The 26,884-nt window shown below is 27.5% G+C and overlaps 2 protein-coding genes across 6 annotated transcripts in view; both read left to right on the forward strand.

Annotated features, from left to right (window-relative positions):
* LOC103579449 (A disintegrin and metalloproteinase with thrombospondin motifs gon-1) overlaps positions 1-26,884 on the forward strand; it is a 122,444-nt gene that overhangs the window by 22,831 nt on the left and 72,729 nt on the right. For 3 of the 5 annotated variants that reach the window (XM_053739038.1, XM_053739037.1, XM_053739035.1), the window contains 3 exons: positions 2,289-2,420; positions 3,938-4,098; positions 4,811-4,936. In XM_053739038.1, the coding sequence (XP_053595013.1) occupies positions 2,387-2,420; positions 3,938-4,098; positions 4,811-4,936 (321 nt within the window). In that variant the 5' untranslated portion in view covers positions 2,289-2,386. The remainder of the gene's footprint in view (positions 1-2,288; positions 2,421-3,937; positions 4,099-4,810; positions 4,937-26,884) is intronic. The other 2 variants (XM_053739039.1, XM_053739036.1) reach the window with 1 other exon arrangement.
* LOC128667753 (uncharacterized) lies at positions 17,050-17,768 on the forward strand. The gene has a single exon (XM_053739044.1). It carries the CDS (start codon positions 17,239-17,241, stop codon positions 17,653-17,655), a length of 417 nt encoding a protein of 138 aa, XP_053595019.1. The 5' UTR covers positions 17,050-17,238; the 3' UTR covers positions 17,656-17,768.

Consider the following 26,884-nt stretch of genomic DNA (forward strand, 5'->3'; position numbering starts at 1 on the left):
CAAAGGCCATACGTGTGTATATAATTCAATGCAAATACGTTATATACGGATCCTTGACGGTTGGTCGGACAGTGGCTGTCAGCATAATAACCATAGGTTGCACGTCGTAAGCTTCGTAAGTGGCTATTGAATATATGCACCAAAGAAGCTGTTTAGTTGCACTCACTCACCTCTACGTACATTATTTACCGATACATATTCACATACATATCTCCTTATATATATATATATATATATATATATATATATATATATATATATATATATATATATATATTCTCGAAGTTAGTGGTCATTTTGATCCCACCGAGTATATTATGTGTTAAAAGAAACACACGTATCACCAATGATTGCTATTGAGTTTATTTCCACAGGATACTTTCATTCCTAGAAATACGTCTCCGCTGATCAGAGTCAAGTCAATGAACATCTAGACTCTAGATTCTGCAGACTTCTCGTATACGGTTTTTATGTAAATGCTGTTTATATTTATTTCCTGATCACCGATAACGGATTTTTATCAGATCGATATCAATATAACACTGTAACTATAATATTTTTTAGGCTTTACGATATAAAAATCGGCGAGATCGATGCTCGAGTCGACGAAATCGGTAACAAATTTGTTGTTATCAGTGACAGAATTTACATAATTTTCTCATGAAATCGGCACAGAAACTGACAAATTTCGCAATAGTACTAAAGTCGGTATTAAATTGATGACAATTTTATGAGAAGAAATGAAAAATTGATAGATTTTTATGAAAATCGATATAATTGATCGGACATTGGTGACAAAAATTGTAATTGGTCGTATGATAGAGCGAATTTCTGAAGTGAAAAATAAATTCCAATTAATGGGAACAATTTCTTTGTCGCTGTGAAATTAATTTTTTATTTTAAATATTGATATATATCAGAGGTTACGTATATATATATATAAGTATTTAGTGACAGTGTTTAGCTGACTGTAATAAAGATTAATGGTGCAGAAAATATTGTGGTGATGTTGTTGTATCGTGTGAATAGTCACCTCGAGGGGATTTACGAGAGCTTCTTCATCGTTACCAGGAAGAGAAATCTGCACAGGTATCGAGTGGTCAACAAAATAAAAGTAAAAAATAATAAATAAGTAATAATGATAATATTGAACTTTTTTTTTAAAAAAACAAGGAAAAGAATTTTAAATCTACCCCGAGGCGATTTAAATAACAAAAATTTTTTATTTCCTTTTTGTCTTCGGGATCCGACAAAAGATTCCGTTTCAATTCTTCTCAGGCTTCTCAGATGTCAGAAGTCAAGGACACTACTGTTTTATCAGCATTATTAATCTATTATTAGCATTATTATAAATTTTTTTTAATCATCGATTCGTTTATTTACGACGTGGGTCAATTAAAAAAAAATATTAACAAGCGTTAATTTTTTTTTTAGCAACCTGATTCTTTAAACGGCTATAACTTTTAAACTATTGATCTTACGGTGAATTTTAACGATACCAAATTTGTAGGAAATTGAATTTCCTACAACTTTTGTCCTTATAAAAAATATCATAAGACCGATAGTTTAGGAGATAGAGTTCTATTAAAGTTAAAAAACAAAATTACTCTTGAAAAATTTATGTAACTCATTAAATGGCTGTAACTTTTAAACTATTGATCTTGCGGTAAATTTTATTAGGACCAAAGTTGTAGGAAATTAAAGTACCTACAACTTTTGTTTCAACAAGAAATGCCGTAGGGTCAATAATTTCGATAATACAGCCGCTAAAAGATAAAAAGAAAGGCCGGGAAAAAAATTACGTAATTCTTCCAACAGATTTAACTCAACTATTAATAATCAATTAATTAACGTTGATTAAAATAATTAGCACAGGTATTTTAATGAGATATATGACAAAAAAAATAAAAACCTACTAGTCAATAAATAAAAAAATAATTCTCGTTAATTGCGTGTAATTTTGCGCAAGACTGATAACCGACTGATGAAAGTTAAAACATGTTTATTAATAGTAATTGAGTATGAGAGTGTGTGTTAAAATAAAATTAAAAAATTAACATAAGTTTATATATTAAATTGTTATCATTTCCGTTATTGGTAATTTATAATTTATATTACTTATGTATATACAAGTGAGATTTTTATTTAAATCATAAAATACACGCTGTTTATTATATTTTTATAATTATCACATTTCATTATCGGTCGTCAGTATGATAACTGATTAAATATTTTTTAAAATTTAAATCTTAATATTCAATTCTTTATTTTATTAATTAATGTTTCAGTAGTACCCGATCCAGATGTCAATTCCCAGCAAGAAAATTCACGATGGAAAGATGATCTTCTGCCTAAGACTAATGGCGACATTGAATACGTCATACCTATGAAGATAAGTTATAATCAGTACGAAGATCCACGTGAGTTTAAATTATAAAAACTTATAATCTGTTGATTTAATGAATATTTATTATTGTGGTTTTAAATTGATTTAATTTTTAAATCGTCTCGGGTGATTCGAGGTCACAACCACCAGTTTATTTTAAAATACAGATCGACTTTAGTTTACGGAGATATACACAAATTACTTTTCAGCAATACTCGTATAATAATTATGTTTAAAATTAATTTTAATCTTTGTAAGGGTCGGGATTACTTTTTTTTCTGCCACTGATTATAATCCCACGTATTTTTGAAGCCTTTCCAGTGTAAAATAATTTAAAATATTGGCGGGAAAATTTGAATTAGTCTCAGAACCTCCACAGACACATGGAAATTCTCTGGGCATCCCTTCGATCTATCGATTGATTAATTTTGTAGATTATAGCTGCGGATAATCATTCAACGATATTTTTAAACCCTTTCTAGAGTAAAATAATCGAAAATTTCCCCGGGAAAAAATTTAAATCCGAGAACTTAAACGTCGATATATAGAATTACTTTTTCGCGGTAGGAAATTTCTATCAACGAGTTTTCGAATTGAATGAAATTTGAATTCTGAAAATGGCGCGAAAAAATGTGCGCGAGAATTTCAGCGCGCATGCGCATAACATAAATTTCTAGACAATGCGTCCTAACCTATTTTTCTCATTAAATTCTTCAAATATTGATGTTTAACATTCAAATTCTTTTTTGCCGCTCTTTTAGTCAGAAATTTGTCTGATTCGACTGCTCCAGTTATTAAAACTTCAGTATCAGTGCAAGTAAACTAAGAAAATTAGTACGTGGCATAAAATAAAATAAAATTTCAGACTGGGTGATGTCAACCCTGGCCGCCAGATCGGGCAGTCAACTTTACCCTCGTCTGGTCGTCTTGTTAATCCCTTGCTACGCACTTTACTATTTCTTCAATTAAGAAAAAGAACTAATGAATAAATAAATAAAAATTGATTAAATCTAAAATGCATAAATTAATAGATGCAACGATCGAAACGGCAATGGATGTGTAATTATATGTATCAATTGTCTTGTCAGTCATTACTTATCGCATCCAGGAAGTACTTTAGTAATCGCAGTAAACTGTCTTATCGATCAAATCAATTCCCATTTGTTACTGCTCACTGGTCATTCAAATTGCCTTACATATATTTAAAACGTCATATAATATTTAAACTGCCTACACCTCATCAATATTATTTAAATAATTATTATTCCGAACTCACTTAAGTTTAAGCTTCAATTTTTTTTATTTATTTATTTATGTATTTCTATTCTTAATTTTTTAACGGACGTGTCTGCGATCCATAATTAATCATACGCCTATTTCTTACATCGGTGAAACCTACATAAGATTATGAATACAAGCTCTTTGTGTTTATTCACCAGCACAACTTTCAGACGGGTATTAACGATCATAATACGATGACTGATTGACAAAAAAAATTAAACAGCTAAAAGTTTATAGAATTATATTGTTTTTTTTTTTTTCTTTTAACAGCCACAGAAGCCACTAATGCGAGACGTCACCACACTGGGCATTTTCGACACTCTAATGCCCAAATTTGGGACCCGCATCCGCAGTATGAATTCACAGCTTTCGGTGAAAAATTTCATCTCAAGCTTAAACATGACAATAGTTTTATTTCGCAAAATATTAAGGTAATTAAAATTGATTTTTTGTTCATAAAATACATTCGTACGTACGAGGGGAGTTGGGGATCTAAGGAAACGTAACGTTTGCAGCTCATCAAAGTTTCCTTGAGTTTTTCGTCAAATTTTCAACTTCGGGCACTTTCGTATTTGACGACAATTTGTTAACAACTTGGTATATAATTTGACGTCAATTTAATAATAATTAATTTAATAGTTAATTTAATTAACAAGCTCACTTTAAAAGTTGTAAACAAATTGACGTCAAAAAACGGTTAAGTTGACGGCAAATTCGGGCAGCAAATTTCAATAAATTCAATTGTCAAATTATTGTCAATTTCAAGCTAAAGTGGCTATATGGGGATTTTGTAAATTTTTCTCTCAATTTTTATTAAAAATTTTTGTTTTTTTGTTACAATAGAATGTCATTCGTTTCATATTAGTAAATATATAAATATTTCTATGCATATATTTCCGTCATAACAGGGGGGGTCTATTATTGGTGACGTAATATTGATAGGGGGATCGCAGAAAATGTGACGACGGGGAAGGGGTAAATTTTGCGTGACGTATTTTATGAATGGACCCTTAGTGTTTTCAAAGTTCAACTTTTGCTCAGTTGTTATTTTTTATGATGAGTAAACAAGTACGTTTAGATGATTGGTATATATTATGAATGAAAAATAAATAAAATATAAAAAAAAATGTTTGTATATTTAAGGTGACTCACACAAGTCAAAACAAAACTAAGTGGGAACATCCAGGTCACCAGCTGGGATGCTACTACACGGGTGTCGTTGATGGTGATCCTAAATCCATCGTTTCTGTCAGTTTATGCCACGGAATGGTGAGTTTTTATTTTTGAAATTTTTTATCATATTATTGTGATGGGTTTATTTTTTAAATTTTATTTATTGCTGGCAAATTTTTTTTTTACGTGTTGGTTTTTATTGATGTCTGTATTCAGGAAAAAACACAAATATCATCATATATGATGATTTTTTACTCGGTATATTTATGGGGTTAAATTTCGGGAAAAATTATTTTAGGTACCAAGCACAAAATTTAAAAATTTGATGATTTTTTTTTGTTGTTGCTAATTAAAATTAATTATCAATTAATTAATTATTCATTGATTTGCTAAAAAAAAAATAATAAGCATTAAATTCGTCCGCGATCATTGAACTCAGAAAAATAAATTAAGAAAAAAAAAAGTTAAAAATTCATAAATGCCAGTATATTTTTTAGTTGTTTATATATTTTTATGAAAATGATATTTTTTAATATTTATTTGGATTTAAATTTAGCAGAGGAAGAGGTCTATTAAATAATTAAAATATAGAAAATAAAAGGTCGAAATTTGTTTAAATTTCGCGAGAGAAATTAACGTGAGAGTAAAATAAAATAGAGCGATTATAAATTTTATGATAAGTACGCTGAAAAAAAAAATGTCGCTGTCACAGGAATAGGGCTGTAGCAGCTACAGGACCCGTACAAGAAACAGCTTTTTTTTCTCGTGCAGTTAGAAACTGATACAGTATCACTAGATAAAATAATGATATTTTAGGGGACTTTACCGTGACACCTAAATTTCAACGGAGCAAGTCAAATATACAAACTTAAATTTAAACTATTCGAAATCAGAAATGAGTAGAGTATTCAGTAAAAGTATAATTTTATATTAAACCTCAAATTCCATCACTTTATTTTTTGACACTGTGAAATAATTTCATTAATAATTTTACTGCGACCGAAAACTCATCAGAATTAAAGACAAATTTTTTTTTGCAGTAAATTAAAAAATTCTATTTTAGAGTTTCTTGACTTCTAAGCTACCGGGTCATTGACACCCTAATTTCCGCCCAAAAATTATATCTTTGAAAAATATCAGAGGTCTAGGATTTTTTAAATCGCTGATGGTTTTTTAATAACAGGAATTAGAAATTTTCGAGAATCCTAATTACAACGAATTTTTTTTTTTACCGACATCTAATCATTTTCTAAGTGTTCTATTACGGACACTTAAATTTATTTATAAAATATATTTTAGTAGTCATTAATGAATATTCCACAGTAAGAGATGCGAATAATTTTTTTTCTCATTCGAAATTCTTAAGATTTAATTTAAATTAACATAAATTATTTCGTTTGTATTTATAATGAAAAAAATAATTAATACTTCGAGGTGGGCTTTTTATCGTACCTCTCGTATCGATTGTTTAGTTTGTTCCTCTGGCATACAGCATCGTGGTTTATATTATAACGATAGTGTTTCGTGTGTGTAATCGAGTAAAAAAAATAAATAAATTCGATAAAACACACACGCACACGCATACAAGTTCAATGCGCAGATTATACTCGGACGTAGCAGGTCGTAGGACAACACGAGTTTGTTTTCACATACACGGTGTGTCCTATCAGAGCCGAATCGTAATTATGCTAATTTACTCGGCTATCCACACTGACTTGAACACTTAAAACATTACTGGTGTTGTGTTGTGTATTGTCATGCTCTGCTGTTTGCTGTAGTCTGTTAATGTTATGTTTTAGTACCGATGTCCTTCAATTCAGTCACGATTTTCATTACATCCACGTTAAATTTTTAGTTACACTTTAATCCTTATACATATATATCTATACATATATACTTTTCATTTAAATTTAACGAATTTCGTAATCTGTCACTACGTGACTGCTCGATTAAAATTATTTATATTATAATTCAAATTGTTTTTTTTTTTTAATCTAGTGTAGAATAACGTCTGATAAATCGGAAATTTGATAATTGTAAATTTTTGATAGAAGTAGGGGGAGGGAAAAGGGGGTAGGGTAGGTAAAAAGGGGTACCTCCAAAATTTTATAAAAAAAAAGTTTATTTTTTAAATGCTATTTAAAAATTCTAAAATTACTTCTGCAAACATAATTGAGTATTATTTTGAATATTTTTTGTTAAACTTTTTCAAAAATTGAGTTTCGGTCAAAAACGTCGATGGCTTTTGATTTATGATAAAAACAAGTAAAAATTTTTTTTCTTTTTTTGCATCCAATAATTGTGTAGAATATAATGTTTCTTTATGTAAATTGCTCATAAAAATAATTAAATTTGATCAATTTTTCTAATATGCAGAAATTTTTTTTTCGCCTTTTTTAGGGGATACCCTATTTTGCCCGCCAAAGTGAAATTTTTTTGTTTCAACGGCAACTGAAATTTTTGTTTACTTACTCCGCATATCATTAGAAACAAAAAGATTTAGCGTATTTGAGTCCTCGGAACCATAGTATTTCCTTAAGTACCCCTCTTTGCCCCCCCCCTTCCCTTAATTATTGCAGGTATGCAGAGAAATTATTCTTGTTTGAAATGCGATATTGTCAAAAAAGCTGGACCATATTGACTATCTAGCAGAAATCAAATTTTAAATTGAAAGTTTAATATTTGAAAATGCTCGCGAAAATTTAAAATTTTTTGAAATGTCAAAATTCTAAAAAATTGAATGTGGGATTTTTTTCTCATTGGAATAAAATTACCCGAATTTTTCGTTATTTTTAACAAAAGTAGTAATGATTAAATATATAAATTTTATATTCCAAAGGACTCGAGGCGCTTTTAAACCTAAGTCAATAAAATTTGAAAAAAACCAAATTCAAAATTTAACCGCCAAATCACATTCACAAGATTGACAGATAATTTTTTTTCAACCGTAAAAATATTTTACTTATTTCTCTAATTTAGTAAAAAAAAAATTAAAAAATAGAAAAATAAAATAAACGGCAAAGTAAGAAAGACAAATTTCCATTAATTTCCCATATGATCGTGTTTAAAAGTCTAACGAAACCTTGAACTGTAACTATTTTGAGACTGCCAGTCTCTCAGTCGTCAACGGGTCTGGTTTAAATCTTTTTTATTCATCGCATTTTTCTCACCCAGATTAAGCTCTGCATTTTTCACGTTTGTATATATAAAAACTGTCTAGGTGTCTAGAACTCTTCAATCTCTTTTGATGTAAACGAAAAAAAAAAAATTAAAAATTAACTATGTTTATAAATACAGAGATATAGATATACAGATTTATTTAAACGTATGTGAAGGAGTAGTTCACTCTTGACCGTGAAAAAAAAAATGACAATGTTGGAAGCAAGGTCGTGGAGTGTTTATGCGTAAGTAGTAGTGTTTAAAAAAAAATTAAAAAAAAAAAAAAAAGTTTAATGTGTGAAGTCTTGAAGGTATATATTTAAATTTATTCGCGTTTAAATGAACGAGTACTGGAGCTGTACTACAGTGACCTCCGGGTCAAAAATAGAATTTGTATACTAAGTTTATGGCGCTTATTTGTGGGTGTATTGTGCACTGTATGGTGGGTTTTAGATAGTGCAGCTGTACAAAGTATAAAACAGTTAAAATCTTTCCGTTAACTTGTAGTGGCGCAATTACAAAATTTTCACTATTTATAGATTTTATTTTTGACGTTTTTTTTTTTTTTTATTACATATTTTGAATACTCTTTATATCATAGATCGTTTGAAGTATTATACTGAATTTTTTGCGGTCGTTAGTTTCGACGATAAGAGCGTGAGAAATAAAAAAATTGACGAGCGTAAATCATATATTTTATGTAGTTAAATTAATCAAAATAAATTATGAAAATATATTTATGAGAGTTGGGAATTTTTAAATTTCGTTTAATAGACGATAGGGGAGACCGGGGTAAGACGGCCCCCTGGGGCAAGAAGGCCCACCTCAAAAATTAACCAAAAATTTTTTTTTCTTGTTTTCTTTTGATTATCACAAATTCAAATTATTTACTCATTTTTAGCCCTATACGTGAAACTAGGGGCAAAATGAACCACTCAGAAATTCTAAAAAAATATGTATTTTATATTATTATAACCTAGTCATGATTAATTTAATAGAAATATCATTCTTTGGTTAATTCTTTTATTTGGTAATATGTTTGGAAAAAAATTAAAACACTCCATTTTTTTCTACAGAAGTGAACAAATTACTCGTATTATATCAAAAAAAATTATTTCGAGTAATATAAAAGTAAATACAGTTGTCAAAGAGAAAAATATAAACATTTATGACGCGGGAAATTTGTTTACAATAAAAAAAAAAATTTTTTTTTTTATTTTTTTCGGAGGGGGCCGTCTTGCCCCAAAAAAAAATTTTTGTTTCAGGAGCTTCGCCAAAATTTGGGTGAATTGAGTTAAAGTTGGACGAGAGTAAATCGACTTGATGGTTAAAACCCACAAAGAATAATAATCGGCTTAGGTGGGCCGTCTTGCCCCGGTCTCCCCTATATACATTTATTTTAAAATATTACTGAAGTAATGTGTGGTAGTTAAATGAATGAATATTACCGGAGCGTGAAATGTTTAAATTAACAAATTTATTGCAAAGTTGCAGCGAAAATCGTTTTTTAGCAGCAGGAAATTTAATGTGAAGTGTTTCCAGGTGTAGACTTACTAAGAAAATTTTGAAATAGATTATTAGCTTAGGATTTATTTGCCGACAATATATAAGCACTAATTTCATAAAATTATTAATTTCGGTCTTCAAAATATCAATTATAAGAATTTTGGAAATGAATTCAAAATAATTTTTTTTTAATTTTAAATTTAATATTGGTCAAATTTACCAAATATTAGACTACTAATTTTTTTTTAATACTCAATTTCTGCAAGATCAGATAAAGCTGAAGCCAGTGGCCGTAATAAGTAGCGGCCAGCAATTTTTTGCGTGGCCGCTACTTATTACGGTCGCTAAAGCTTCATCAAGATCAGGAAAACTCAAAATTTTTCAAAATTACTGTTCATGGCAAATTTGCAACATTCGAGTTCTCGACAAAAAATTATAGAAAAGTTTTTAATGTATTTTTGAAAATTGATTTGAAACTACCACGAAATTCGCATAATTTATTTGAATTTCATTAATTTTCTCTTGGGTCAAAAGATCAAAAATTTGAAATTTTTTTTCTAACTCGAAATAAAATCGGGAGTAAAGATAAAATATAAAAAATGTCCCAGATCGAGACTGCTTATATATATAAATATATAAGTATATATACAATTTGAAAAGATGTTAGCCTTGTTTTTACAAATGATATAAATATTAAATTATTTTCATGTCCTTGGTAATTCTCACAATTTTTAAGCCCAGATTTATGTCACTGCAATTATTATTATTACGAACAGGTGTATATTCATCGATATTTTTTTTGGAATTGCAATTTCATAGACATTACTGTTCTTATATTCTACGAAACTTCATCTATCACCCACTGTTAGATATATTTATATTCATATGCATATACACACAAATATAAATTTTATTTTTGGATTAATGCCAAATGTTCATAAATTTAATTCAGTGAATTCTCATAAATATCAGATTATTTGAAAATATAAATTATTAATATTATTTAAGAGAAATAATTTATAGAAAACTTTGAGTAAATAATTTTATAATTTCTTAATTTGAATTTTGAATTGACAATTATAGTAAGATATAAATTAAAAGGTATATATATACATATATATATTAATTTATTAAAAAGTCCTCGAATCTAATCAGATTTCATAAGTACATACATTCCTTTATCGACATGTCATCAGCTATATTAAGATATCAATAGACAATTTAATGAAATGAAAAAAAAAATTATGATTTAGTAATTTCTATGCACCAGACAAACTTTTGTTTTATTTACATTGACACATCAAGTATTTATTATTTAATAAATTCGATAAACGTACGTATCATTTCGTCATTAATAAATTATTTATTTAATTTTAATATATAAGGATTGAATACTAACGTATTAAAGAAATCGATTCATTTTTTAATAATTGTCAGCTATAAATTTTGACTGCAATTAATTACTTTTACATTGTCATGAATTGGCAGTCAATACCGATTTTATTTCAATCAAAATTTACTTTACTGAGAGGTTTGGTTTTGAAAAAAACTGTCCCGCATTCAGAGTAAACAGAATTTTTTTTTAAAGGTTTCGATTTTATTTTAATCTGCAGCATTTCCAATTTTGAATTTCTACTGAATTTTAGTCTAAGAAACGGAATAAAAAAAAATTATTTCGTTCAAATTCACTTCAGATTTAATTTGCATTGACTGAGAATTTTGAATATAATTTTTCCCGCACAAAAAAAAATTTACTAATAATTTAAAAAAAAAATAGATATCGCCGTTATAAGTTAATGGTGTTATTATTAAACTCTCATACATAATATTTATTTATTTTATTGTATTGTAACATAAGTCTGATTTAGTTAGTATAATATTGGTAGTTATAGTTTGTCGTTGAAAAGCTGTCGTTTCTCGCCTGGTCAATTTCAATGATCGTGAAAGGGAGATAATAGGCCCGTCAGAGACTTGGTGGCTTCGTGAATAATATTACACGACTCGTCAGACTTAACTTTCAATATTATTATTATTTTTTTTTTATTATCATTCATATACAAGAGAATCGAAGAACGTGTGCTATACAAAGCAGTCGAGTTGGCGCCGCTGTTCGTCAGTGTAGAAACAGAGGTAGATTAAAATCTATCGTTATATATAAATATACATATATATATTTATATATAAATCTGTAGATGTATGGAAGAAATCTTTTCTTTTCTTAGCTTCAATTACACAGAACGATGAAAAGTTGTCGGCTCAATTCTAAGACCACTTTAACTGATTAAAGCTCAACAGATAAATCGAACTGACTATTTTCTAGTTTATCTTTTCTCTCTTCACTTTATTTCCTTGATTTATTATGTCATTTATGATTTTGCTCAGACTTATCAACTTTTGTTAAATTTCTTCTTTCGGGTCAGTTGATATATTTTTTGAGATTATTCATTGCGGCTATAAATATTGAGATAAAAAATAATTAGAATTTTTACGACAGGTTTTTACTTCAATCTGTGTAATTTCAAGTTTTTATGGTTTCCATTAACCATTAAAAAGTAGATATATTTTTTAATGAAATTAAAATCGCACACTTCGATCGCGAAGTGGTTGGGTTTTATTTGATATTTTTTCTGCTACTTATTACATTCGAAATTTCGTCATTTTTTTTCACTTGTCATAAAATAGCAAAAAAAAAAAAAAAAAAAAAAGAACATTTTATGAAAATCATGCTTCAAAAGCTCACTTTTTGAGTTTTTGATGACAACAAATAGAAAAAGTGTCAAATTTGATACTCGATATCACAGAATTGGCGTCAAATTTTTTATTGTCTCTTATCTATAGATTTATTAGAAGGGGTTTTTTAAATGAATAAAAATATATATAATGAAATCAGTGCAATTGAATATTATAGCCAATAGATAAATCGCTAAGTGTATTAAAAGGTCTTGGTCTTGGTCTTGGTCTTGGTCTTTGATCTACCTTATATTTTACATAACACTTGTAAACTATCGGTATCAGTGTGTTATTAAATGTACGTGATATATAATACGACGCCATGTGCGCTAGAAAATGAGTAATAACAAGTGTTTAAAAAATATAACTAAGTAAATATACACTGCGCAAGTTATGATAGTTTGCCAATACATATCAACATACACATGAATTTATATTTAAATTAAAATATAAATATAAAGTACTGTTGTACTACACTGCTGTATATTAGCAACACAATATCTGGCGCCGTAATAATTATTTCGTCATGTTAGAAACTCTAGAGAATGGAAATTTATCGAGAATAATTGAAATTGAAAATCAGCAATTTAATCTGACAACTTTTGTACATTTGAGGATAATTTTATAAATTAGTAGGCAAGTCTTGTTTCGTGAGGAATCTCCGCTCCCAAAAGTGATGACATCATATCTTATAGTTTTTTCTTTTGCCTTTTTATTTTTTTTTTATTTTTATTTTTATTTTTATTACAAACACGCGAGCTCAAGCCACCAAACGATGACGGGACGATCTTGTTCAAGCTGTCTTGAACAGTAATGTAATGATTTACGAGTGTACATGCGTGGGAGATGCAAAGAGTGCTGCTAATTGTTGATCAGCTGGCCGTCGACATTTTTTAAAGTTTTTTTTATACCAATTTAATCCTCACGTCATTATCAACTTTATTTAGCGTGCGAATTTAATAAACAGTTGCGATTCGGGTTTTTTTTTGCATTCATTAACAGTTTTTTTTTCTTGAAGACTGGGAGCAATTTTTTATAAAACTTTTTCATAGATAAAAATAATTTACCTGGCTCATGATTTATATTTATTGGGAAAACTCAATAATTAGAACCAATGTAAAAAATTATTACTCAGTACATTAGATTAATTGATAAAAAATTAGTTCTAGCAGCATGAAAAATTGAAACTTGTGAGAATATGAAAACACGTTGATTTGACAATTAAATTTTCTACCATTGGTAATTAATCAACGGAAGTAATTAATGTTTCTTTTAAGTAATTACTCTCACCGAATATAATGTTTAATTGATACTGGGTGTCAGTAGAAATATGTAGTAATCAGGGGCGAAATCAGTGTCAGCAACAAGTTGACAGCCATATTTATAAATCGTTGATGGAAAATTTTTAAAACTTTAATTGATTTATTTTGTAACCTGTGGATGATCTTTTGGAAGGAGAGTCCAGGTTGGGATTTTTCGTGACAATATAGATTTAGTTAATGCTTGCAAAGACAAATAAAATTTAATTAGATATTACTTAATCACTTATACTTTTGTTTTTTAGTGAGAAAATATTATTGACTGTCGATTAAATTTAAAGTCTGCTCATAACAACTTGCTTGGGGTAATCAAGTCTGGGCGCTGCGTAGCTTAGTGATAAAATTAAAAATTAGAGACGTCAATGCGTCAAAGATTCCTCGTTAGCCGACGAGGCTGCGACGAAGTTTAAAATTTATTGATAATAAATAAATAGATGATATAAAAAATAAAATTACCTACACGTGGTAAAATTTTCATTCAATAGAATTGTTTTTATTAATACAAGATGATGTACAATTTTACATGCAATTTTTTAGAAGTACTGTTTTTTAACACATTAAGTGTCTCATTATAGAGACCTTTCGGCCAAAAATAAAATTTACACGGATGTATGTAAAAAAAATGGTAAATCATCCTTTCGATTTTATGCAGCTTGTCTATTTTTCTGATTCTGTATGACATTGAATGTTTAGGTACTTCGTTTGTTTTTTCCAAGGTTGGCCTACCATCTCGAAATAACAGTAAAGAAGTTCAGCGTCTTTAAGTAATTTACATTTTCGAGACTTGCTTTCTTTAGGACACTCGGTCTCTCCAAGTACAGCTTTAATCCTATACTTCGATCCCTGGACAATTTGAACTTCAGCTCTGTTAACTTCAACGACAATCAGCTCGTGTTCACCTTTATAATATTTCTTTGAATATCTTTCCATTCCCATTTGTGCCGCGTCTTTAGCTTCTGTGGAATTCACATCCAGATCTTTCCATTTTCCCTTGAGCGATTTTGCAGCTGCGAAGATCGCGATTTCCAAAATAAAATACAACAGTATCAACTTATATATTTGATATTTGTTATACATTTTGATAACCGTCGATTGCTGACTAATTTATTTCAAGAAAATATATTCACACCAGTTGTAACTCAATTAATATTTTCTATCTCGAACCCGCGTAATTTATATGCCTAGAAATTTAATTACAGAGCAATTAATTTAAAATAAAAATTATTTTCGGTATAATAAAAATTCTACTTAATTTTAATTGGGGAAAAAAAAAAATAATAAAAAGTTGTCATTAAAAATCTTAAAATATTTTTAATAGCCGTATTAATTAAATAGTTAATGACGCTAATAATTATTTAAAAATAGACATCCAAGTTTTGGGTAAAAAAAAGATACTAAATCTCGAGCCCTTAGATGATGTATTCCAGAAAGATTTAATATCCCAAGAGGGTCCATTGACCTAACACACAACTTGTACCACAAGACCGGACCTCCATGGAGTTGGGCATTTAACGACGTTTTTGCGTCCATACGAGAGCTGCCTCCGTCTAAATATCAACGACCCCAGCAGCCACTGCAGCGAAACTCAGTCGCCCTTTTCTCCATCTTCTCTTTCCTTTCCGTACCTTTTTTACTCATTTTTTTTATTTCACTTTCTTCAAGTGGTTTTAGATTTTTTTTTTAATTCCCATAACCACTTGAATCATTCTCACGCACACATTCATAAATACGCACGTGCCTAACTCATTACATTATTTGCAACCAGTTATTTTAAGTGATTTAAAATATATACTTTATTAATATAATAATAAATTTAAATACACTGGATTAATTTAATTGATATATTATTATATCATTTACTTATCAAAATATTTGAATACCGGGAAACATTCAAATTTAATTTTTCCAAATGGAAAAAAAATTTTTTTCGCGGCCCATCTTGCCCCTGTATTTTAAATTCATGAAAAAATTTGGGAGTCCCATTTGCTCCCGCGCTTCATATGTATTCTGTTGGTCTAAATTTAAAACGGCGGGAATTTTCAAAAAAATACGGAATTCCAACCAACTAAATTTGATAAAGAAAATATATATGGAAGTGAATTGGTCATACTGTTATCAGTTCTGCAGATGTTAATATACTCGATTAAACGTGTAAACATTATGAAAAAAAGCACGTGTATGTTGTACTGATTTTATTTGACTCTTTACGGACGACCGATACTAAAGCGTGACGACAACCAGGCGGAAATAACGAGAGCAAAGTAACAGAGTGGTAAATGCGAATGCAAATTGAAGTTAAATAACCGAGTACACACCGACAAAGAAATTTATTTATGCTAATATTTATTTTTATATTTATGTCGTTTAACATTCATTTTATTAGAGGTGTTATTATTTTTTTTTTGCCAATCGTTGAAACAAAAGAAAAAAACTTATAATGAGAATTTGAAATTCCCGTCGAAAAAATTAACGCAAACTCTTAATGATGTGACCTTTTGTCCTCATATATATTATCTTGTATTAATAAAAACAATTCTATTGAACGAAAATTTTACCACGCGTAGGTAATTTTATTTTTTATATCATCTATTTATTTATTATCAATAAATTTTAAACTTCGTCGTAGCCTCGTCGGCTAACGAGGAATCTTTGACGCATTGACGTCTCTAATTTTCAATTTTATCACTAAGCTACGCAGCGCCCAGACTTAATTACCCCAAGCAAGTTGTTATGAGCAGACTTTAAATTTAATCGACAGTCAATAATATTTTCTTACTAAAAAACAAAAGTATAAGTGATTAAGTAATATCTAATTAAATTTTATTTGGCTTTGCAAGCATTAACTAAATCTATATTGTCACGAAAAATCCCAACCTGGACTCTCCTTCCAAAAGATCATCCACAGGTTACAAAATAAATCAATTAAAGTTTTAAAAATTTTCCATCAACGATTTATAAATATGGCTGTCAACTTGTTGCTGACACTGATTTCGCCCCTGATTACTACATATTTCTACTGACACCCAGTATCAAGTAAACATTATATTCGGTGAGAGTAATTACTTAAAAGAAACATTAATTACTTCCGTTGATTAATTACCAATGGTAGAAAATTTAATTGTCAAATCAACGTGTTTTCATATTCTCACAAGTTTCAATTTTTCATGCTGCTAGAACTAATTTTTTATCAATTAATCTAGTATACTGAGTAATAATTTTTTACATTGGTTCTAATTATTGAGTTTTCCCAGTAAATATAAATCATGAGCCAGGTAAATTATTTTTATCTATGAAAAAGTTCTATAAAAAATTGCTCCCAGTCTTCATGAAAAAAAAACTGTTAATGAATGCAAAAAAAAACTTGTACAAACATATATGTATAACAATATATGTTTTTGTATACTGTAATTGCCACGTTATTCATTTTCACATGATAGCTCTTCTTTTCTTGATAAATATAACAATAAATACTATCTATTCTTCAGTTGTTATCATTTCACGATTAATTGTCTATACGTGAGACGTGGACATTAGAACATTTCTAACTCTATAAAATTTTTAGTACATTAGTCAGCCTTGGTGCGTTTAATTCACTTGTATTAACTGTTGTTTAAAAACGTGTCTTTTCTACTCTAAAGCTACAATTAAGAGTTTTATTAATATTTTCAAGCATCACTCGATAAAATGTTCATCGAACATAATCTATTCAAATCAATATTGGTGTTTTTTATACTGCAAGTTTCGCTTATCATTGTTATTGCTGATGAAGGCCAGGAAGAATGGCGTCAGTTTGACGTCAATTCACAAGATGTCAAACAATTAGCCAAAAACGCTTTTGATGAATACTCGCACGGCAGCAATGACAGCAATGAGTTTGCTATCGTGGAAATCATCAGTGCGTCTTACAAACTAACATCAGATTCAGCAGTTCATTATCGTATTGAAGCTAAATTCGGTGAAACCAATTGTCCAAAGGGCCATTATGCTGATATTTGCAAGCTGCTTAAAAAAGGGGTTGTAAAGAAATGTGACATTTCTGTCTATCATCCATATCATGCAAGCAGTTATACTTCTGTTGAGTGCAGTCCATCTAAAAATTGATTATTTTTTATTCATAAGTCAGCTAATGAATTTATTTCTCAATGTATCTGTTGTAAAAATGTATTACATTGCTCTAGCTGTCACTAATTTTGAATAAAAGTTAAATACAACAACACTAATTACTAATTATTGAATTTAGAGTACCCTGAGAAAAAAAATAATTTTTAGAATTGATGTATATTCTTGTAACGAGAAATTATGCTGTCAAAAATTCTCAATTTAGTATATTCTTGCTGCAAAAATTTTAAGATTTGAATCGGAATCATTTTGTTAATCAAAGAAATCCATATTTTCTTCTGTCAAGAAAATGATTCTATGTTAGATATATATGAAATTGATCATGTAATAATTTATATCGATTTATTACTCGAGGACATATTGTTATTATAAAAATTTTTTTTTCTCAGTTTATAAATAAAATAAATTCCCTTTATTTTTAGTGAGGATAATTTAATGTTTGGAAAATTTTTGTTTTAGATTAGATGGAATTTTGAACAAAAAATTTTTTTTATAAAACTAGAAACTGGATATGAAATAAAAGCTTATGATTTATGTACCTGAAGATCGCAACGTTTTTCACGAAACAAAAATACATATATTTGCTGCATTGCATGTTTTTACAAAAACGAATTAAAAAGAACAAAATCTAGATCTTGATTTCTTAAATGTTTCGCACGTTAGCCGAAATTTCAGAATGTCAGAATGTCAAATCACAAATTTTTTCGTTTCATTGCATGAAAAACGTTCCGACTTTCAGGTACATTATGATTAAATTTTTATTTACCAGTTCTGAAATCTAATAAAAGTTTGAATACATATCCGGTTTGCCCAGAAAAATTTGAAACTCAAAAAACTGCTGTCTATATTTTTTCAAAAATTTTATCAGCAGAAACATTTTAATTTTTATTAAATTATGATTAATAGTTATATGAAAATATAACATTTTATAACTTAGTACTGCGTATTTAGAATAATAATTGTCTATTAAAAATCAAACTTATCAACAATAAATAATTATGATTCATTAAATGCGTAGTAATGTCGTTAAATATGTTCTCAATTAAAAATGGGAAAAATATCATACGTCATATTTTTTAAAAAAATCAATATAATTTTTTAATTATTTCATCAAGATATCTCGATATCTGACAATAAATTTTGACAGCGGAATTTTTTTTAAAAATGTATTTTTGTTAAATTGCATCATTTTTTTACTTCATTAGTTAATTGTCAATTAAAAAAATCACGAGATAACAATTCAATTAATTATTTTTTAAAAATAAAAAAATCGTTGGCAATTTAATCCATTATTTTTATAAATGTGAAGATAATTTTTTTTCTTTAATTTGACAGCATTAAGAACGATTACATTTGATAAATGTGTCTGGTCTATATGCTATAGAAATTATATATTGATAAAGTGAGCAATAATTCTAATTAGATTGAACGACACTTACAATTGAATAACGTTTGCTCTGGAAAGCGAGATATTTAATTAAATAGTTTACGGCAAATGGGTGAAGACATCGTTATCGTAAACACGCAATAACTATTTTTTTATCAATTAACCCTCGGGTGTTTTTCAGGGTCATGAACTCGTCAACAAAGTTTGCCGTTGTTTCGCAATCTCACTAACACCAGACTGGTGTCTTTGTTGAGATTTTCTTTGCATGATACACATTCACTCTAATTATGTCAATAAATAAATATATTATTATTATTGAAAGCAGAAATCTGGTGACGTTACAAAAAATCTGTTCTTTTAATTTTTCAGAAAATTAACATCAAATTATTGTCAATTTTTTAAAAATTTCATTCGATTTCAACCCCGGGAAAGAATAATTTAGATCTATGATTTGAAATTTTTAATAGATCGCGAAAGATCTTAGATGATTTCAGCAGATCGTTAATGATTTTTGATCTATGGTGATCTTTAGAGATCTCGAATCCGATGATCTTAGATCTATTGTAATCAAAAAAAATCTCTACTGATTTGACCAAATCTTTGATAATTTAACAATAATATCTATTGTAATAATTTATCAATGATCTATTGTAATTTATGAAGATCTACGTAGATCGGCAAGTCATGATCAATCTTTTTTATCATGGCTACAGAGGTCACTGGTGATCGATAATTTCTGTCGATTCTCATAGATCTCGAAGAAAATGTCCTGGCAACTATAAGATCCATCTTGATCGTAGATCTGTTAGAAGTTTCATAGATTTAATTCTTTGAAAAATCACATCTCTATAGATCTAAACTTTTTTCATTCATAAAATTGTTTTGAAAAAAAAAAAAAAAAAAAAAATTTCATCATTAGTAAACATTTACACGAATTATTATAATTTGTCTTCAAAAATAATTTAAAATCCTAAGCTCCGGATTATATTAACTAGTTTCTGAAGGATGTTTTGAGAAAAAAATCTAAATTGTCGAGTATTTAAACTCTTGAGTTATACTAATTATAAAATTTGCTGATAGTTAATAAATTAATTTACTATAAATATCAAATATATTTATAATATATGTACGAGAACAAGTTTATGAACGATGATAATATTTCATGAGATCAATTAATTATGACAATTGTACCCGCGGCATTATTTAAAATGATATTTGTCTGCATAAAGATTACACTTTCTTAGATTATTTATGTGAAATAAATTATCTGCAAAATAAAAATAAATTTTCGTAATTAACGGTCTATAAATTTAGATATCAGTTCTCTCTCTCTCTCTCTCTCTCTCTCTCTCTATATATATATATATATATATATATATATATATATATATAAATATATATATATATAAATATATATATATATAAATATATACATATATAAATCTAAAAAAATCGGCATATAATAAATAAAATAGTAGAAGTAGAAATAAAAAATTCTCAAACACAAATTATAATTTAATATATTAGAAATATCTGCACTTAATTACAATAGTATACAGATAAACACTACCCTGTCATGAGGATTAAAACGCCGTATATAAAAAAAGTAAATATATAAAAACGACAAGTGTGCGGCTAGCTTTCGGTAGAACCCTTTTTATAATTGATTTCTCGAGCCAAAAGTCAGCAGGAGCCTGTCCTGTTTATATTCTCTTCATTTTTAATTTCTTATACTATTATTTTTTTTAAAAAGCATCATCTTAATGTGCTGAGAGAAACCACCAATGATGAAAGCTATTTTATATACATAGTTTTTTTTTGTTAATAAAAAATATGTCAGTAACTGTCATATGGTTTTCTACATTTAATTTTCTGTTGTTAAATTTTTCATGATAATAAAATCTCATCTATTTGATCGGTAAAAAAAAATTATTAAAAATTTTTAGATTAATGTTTTTTTTATAATTAAATTTTTAATTAACTTTTATAATTAACCGCAAATTGGAACTTTCATATATATATATATATATATGTATATATATATATATGTATATATATATATATATATATATATATATATATTTTAAGGTTTCTTGACATATTATTATATATATATATATTTTTTTTTTTTTTTTTTGATAAAAAATTGAACAAAGATTAAATTGTATATATTGGAAAGTATCCAACATAAATTTAAAATTAATCATTAATCTTAAATTAAACTAGCAATCAGTTCATTGTCAGACATATTAAGCTCAAGTAAAATAATATATTTAACAACTATAACCCAAACAATTTAAACTTTCCAAATTAACAATTTAGTAGTCAATGTGTTTACTATGTACGATTAAGACGGTTATTATTTGATGCTGATGATGATACGCGTTTAGTTGAAGCAAATTTTATTATTACACTTAAATACATTACTGTTTTATTTACATATAACTCAGCCATCAAATTCAAGGCCGTTACATAGTAAACTGTTATTTCTATTTTTAAATAATTCGATTTATTTATTTCTTTGACATTTATTGCAAAATAATGGAAATAATCCAGTTTTTATTTATTAATAAATTTTTTTTATTATTATCGACGTTTTTATAAACTTTATTTACTTAAATTATTTATTATCTAAAGACACTGAGTAAAATATTTTTTTAATGGCTAAAATATTCTTTATAAGTCGATGTTTAATGAAATATTACGACTAAATAAGATATTAAAATTTTAAAAACTACCGGAGCTTTAATATCAGACAATATCATTCTATATAAATTTATTTATTGCTTTTAAATTTTTAGGTATTCAATTTTTGGGTTTATTGCATTACACAGATTTATGGTCAGAGAGCTACTGCTTTAATGTCACAAAAAATATATTTATAATTTATTGATAATTAAAAAAAAATTTTTTTTTTTTTTAAAAACTATGATTTTTTTTTTCGACTCAATATTTCAGTGTCTAGTTTACTAAGCGTGAAAATCTGTAAAAAATTCATAAAAAGTCGAGAAAAAAAATTTTTATATCAAAAACCCCAGAGCCGGATTCGAACCGCGGTCCGTTCGGTTGCCGGCCGGGCGCTCTATCGATTAAAGCAGAGCAGAGTAGATAAAAAAAAATTTAGTGAGGCTATGAATTTTTTGACAGTTTTCTGACAGGTGAATTTAACTATATTTTTTTATGTATTTTTTTTACATTAAAAAACATAATATTCATCATATACGAGTCCGTATATGTTTAGCATATATAAAATATATATGTCAATCTCATAAAAAAAATATATTTTCATCATATATGAAAATATATATTCTTGTCATATACAAATACTATATTTTTATCATACATAAAAATATATATTTCTATCATATACGAAAAATATATTCTGATCATATATAAAAACATATATTTATATTGTGTATGGAAAAAAAAAAGTTTCTTAATATACTCTTTAAATTACCGATAAAATTTTCAAAATTAGTTAATTTGAAGCGACGATATAATATACCCATATACATATACTTACACTGAATAAAATATATGCTTAAATATAACAAAGAAAATATATGGTGCCATATATTATATGAATTATATGCTACCATATATTTTATTTCATATAAAAATTTTATATTTTTTGAATACAAACGGAAATATATCAATACAATATATTATAAGGTAAATGTAAATGTATATATGGCTTAATATAAGAAACATATAAGTTACATGTATGGAATACATATATTTACTACTGTATATAATTTTATGTTAAATCGGCAAAAATCTCTATATGATTTTTTATAACATACAATATAATATATCATATATTTTTTTGTTGCAAACATATATGATTTTATATATTCTAACCATATATTGTTTTTTCATATGGGATGTCCCAATTTATTTAAAAAACAATTCCGTCATTTAACCGTCTGATGGCTAATTTTCTATTTACTCGAATTAATTTCAATAAAAATAAATAATAAGTTAATAAATAGACAAAATAAAGTTTGAATAAAATATAATAGTGCATTTGATTATGACATATCGTGACTCAGATGTATCTTGAGATCTTAATCAAGTCCCCGACGGGCAAATTGCCGGGATACTCAGTCCGTTACTTACTTGGCATGCTTTTCAATTGATGGGTTAGACGGAATTGAACTACTGTATTTATTTAGCTTCCGTATATTTATATTTATAGCGACACTAAAATACTTATTTTCATTTTTTTGACAACTTTAATTATATTTCATAATTTTTGAACTTATGGAAAAGATTTCGGTATTTCGTGTCGATAATAAATAGAAAATAATTAATGGTTTTTTTTTAAATTGGAATTGAAAATTCAAAAAATAATATATTTCGTGATGTCGCTAAGGCCACCCGTGAGTCACATTGTGTTCATGTTTTACATCCCCGAACGCAGTAAATGTTAAGAAGGTTGTGTATATAAAATCACAGCGGTAACTAACGTGACCCCTGTAAATTTTAATCCATTATTTTTTTATACACTACCGACAACACTGTAAAATGACCTAGTCATCGTAAAATTTTTTATCAAATTTAGTACGTCATAAATTTTTTTTTTAAATTCGTTTCTTTCACTTTTAGTCATTTTTAGAATTTTCATATATTTACAATATCGTAAAAAAAAAAAAAATTTCGACCTTTTTAAAATTAGGAGCTCGTTTGTCCCGAGTATTAAAAATTTTTTGTTATTAGTTTTCCTATTTTTTACGAATGATCAAAAAGTCTTTTTTCGAATCAAAAACGGAATTTTTTTGAAATAAAAAAAATAAAAATTGGATGTTTATAAGGTTCGTTTATAGACTACTTAAATTTTAAATATTTTAGTAATGGGATGACTTGGTTGTAAAAAAAAATTATGCGTTTCCAAAAATTTTATCGACTAGAACACAAAAGAAAAAAAAATTATCTGCGACTTTAAAATTTTGAATTTTAGACTTTACTGTTCAGAAACAAATAATACTTTGTAGAGAATACTTAACGCACTAAAAAACCGTGTTTAATATTTTTTCAGCGTCATATATTCGCGAATAATCGGTTATCAAAATGAGAAATGTGATTGTAACTTTGACAGCTCATAACTTTTGAGAGAACCGTCTCTCAGAGCATCGACCTTCTAACTCGATGAGAAAAGGTAAATCTAACAGTCTATGACACTAAAATTTATGAAACAAATTTATCTGCGCCCACGTAAACTGTTAAATAGAAAAAATTTAAAATTACCGTTTCGCCATTTCATACCCTAACGGTAAATTAAATTTCGGATTCAAAAAATTAAAGACCAGATACTTTGAGCTTTCAAACATTTTCTACCCCATGAGTTTTTTGCGCTACCAAAATTTCAATCTCCGTTTTTCGTTTTTTGTATTTATTGCAGTCATAAAAAAATAAATAAATATATTTAATAAAAGTGGCAGTAGTTGAACTGATAAATTTCCGAAATAAAAAAAAAGCCACGTGGCTTATAAATAAGGGAGATACATAAATATATAAACAAGTAAAGTAAAAAATATGAAATGAATGCATGAGAGTGGATATAAAAATTGTCTGTTATGGATCTCGTTTAGTACCAAAAGTATTTGACCCCATATTTCATTGACTTAAAAGACTTAAACTGATACTTGTCCTCCCACATAAAATCAAGACTCAAAAGAAGCCAGCCAGTTTAAGCTTGATCGAATAAGAATCATGTGTCTGCAGTTAAAAGATTTACGGTCTTTTAATGTAGATAAATATACTTTTTAATAAAACAAAACAAAAACTTTTTTATTAAGTACTCAGTCAATGCATGAATGTGCATTCGATTCCGTTTATGTGGATGTGGATGCACATTGCGTTATATTCGTAAGAATCAACAGTCGAAAAAGAAAAATTAGAATAGAATAAGAGTTTAAATGCAGCTATGGATCTGCCAAGAGTTCTTGGTAACCCTGAACGTCACTCTTTGTACTATACTGCGAAGCATCAAACATATATGTATATATTTATTATAGGCATATATAGTAGCCATAGAAAGGGAGAGCATAAACAAAATGTGAATGCAAATTGAGCATCCGTATGTGGAAAATTCTTACCCTCTTAATTCTCTGCTCTTTTTTTATTCCATGTAATTTTAATCGCTTTATTTTATTCATTTTTTGCTTCAATAGTTTCAAATAAATTTTCTACATACAAATTGACATCATTTTTCTTTGATAAAGTTAAAATATTTTAAAGATTTTAGTTTTTTTTAAAGATACGAAATTTTTATTTGTTGATTTATATTCCAATTCCTTAAAAAATGAATCATATAAACACATATAGAACGTGCATATATACGAGCATATATAAATCATAAATGGATCATATATGAATCATATGTGGATCATATATGAATCATATGTGATCTGTACATGCTTCATGTATTGGGAATATATAAAAATTGACCATATGTGAAGTACATACTGATCACATATGATCCTTATATGCTTCATATATGGCATATATGCTCCATATACAGATCACATATGACCCATATGTGCTTGGTACGTGACATATGCACCATATATGACATATATACTCGATATGTGACTCACATATGTGTTACATATGCTTCGTTTATGGCATGTATGGATCATATATGGACATATGTTTTACATATGCCTCTTATATAATACATGTTTCACATATGCCTCTTATATAATACATGTTTCATATATGACTCATATATACTCCATATGCACTCATATGGTCCATATATGACTCGTATATGTTTTACATATGATTCGTTTATGGCATATATAGATATATATGTAGCATAAATAGGTAATTTTCCATTGTGGTCATATATGGTTCATTTTTTACGAGAACCAAAAATTTTTTGAATTTAAGGTTCATAAATTATTTAATATATTAATATATATATATATATTAATAATTGATATGAAGTATTTTTTTCCTTTTTTCAAAAATATTTAAACTTAAAATACGAATATATTCTGATTAAATTTTAGTTTTTTTTTTTATAACTATAATAAACAATTCATAAACGAATTTCCGGCAAAATAAGTTCATCATCTGAATTAATTTAAACTCATAAAAAGAAATTTCTCTATAAAACTATTTAAATTTATTGAGCATCGAGCATGGTCATAAATAAAAATCCTACTTATTATTCAATAATTAATTAATTAAGAAATTAAAAAATTTATTTAACTCATGAATTATTAATTAGTTGCAAAATAAATAATCAAAATTTTATTTTGATTAAAATTTTATTAAGTGCAACAAAATAATAAAAACACAAATTTGTGTCAAAATCATAAAAGATAATGTAAATTCATTCCTTGAGAAAAAAGTAGCACTTGAAATTTTTTGAAAAAACGAATAATAATTCAGTCAATGTGTATTAATATAGTGAAAATTAAAATAATAAATTTTCAGAAACAGTACAGCTGGTACTCGAAAGGTTTGTTTTCTTAATATCACTCGTTTAATTGGGAACGAATGGTCTCCGCGATAAAAAAAAAATATAAACGGTATTAAAGATAGATAGTACGTGAGGGAATAAAGGAATGAGGGAGTAAAATATATAGTTGTGTTGCTAAATAAGTAAAGACCATGAAAGTAACCAGACAAGACAAGACAAAAGAAAAGAGAAAACATTAAAATCAAGACAAGATGCCCGTGTATATAAAATTCGTTACAAACAAAATTCAAAAAAAGTTTAACGCGTAGAACTTTTAAATTTTTGACAGATCAAGTTTTTTTTTTGAACTTTGAGTCTAATTCTCAGAATGAATTTTCACTGAATTTTTCTTT

Source organism: Microplitis demolitor, chromosome 5 (assembly GCF_026212275.2).
Source record: "Microplitis demolitor isolate Queensland-Clemson2020A chromosome 5, iyMicDemo2.1a, whole genome shotgun sequence".
Lineage (NCBI taxonomy): Eukaryota > Metazoa > Arthropoda > Insecta > Hymenoptera > Braconidae > Microplitis > Microplitis demolitor.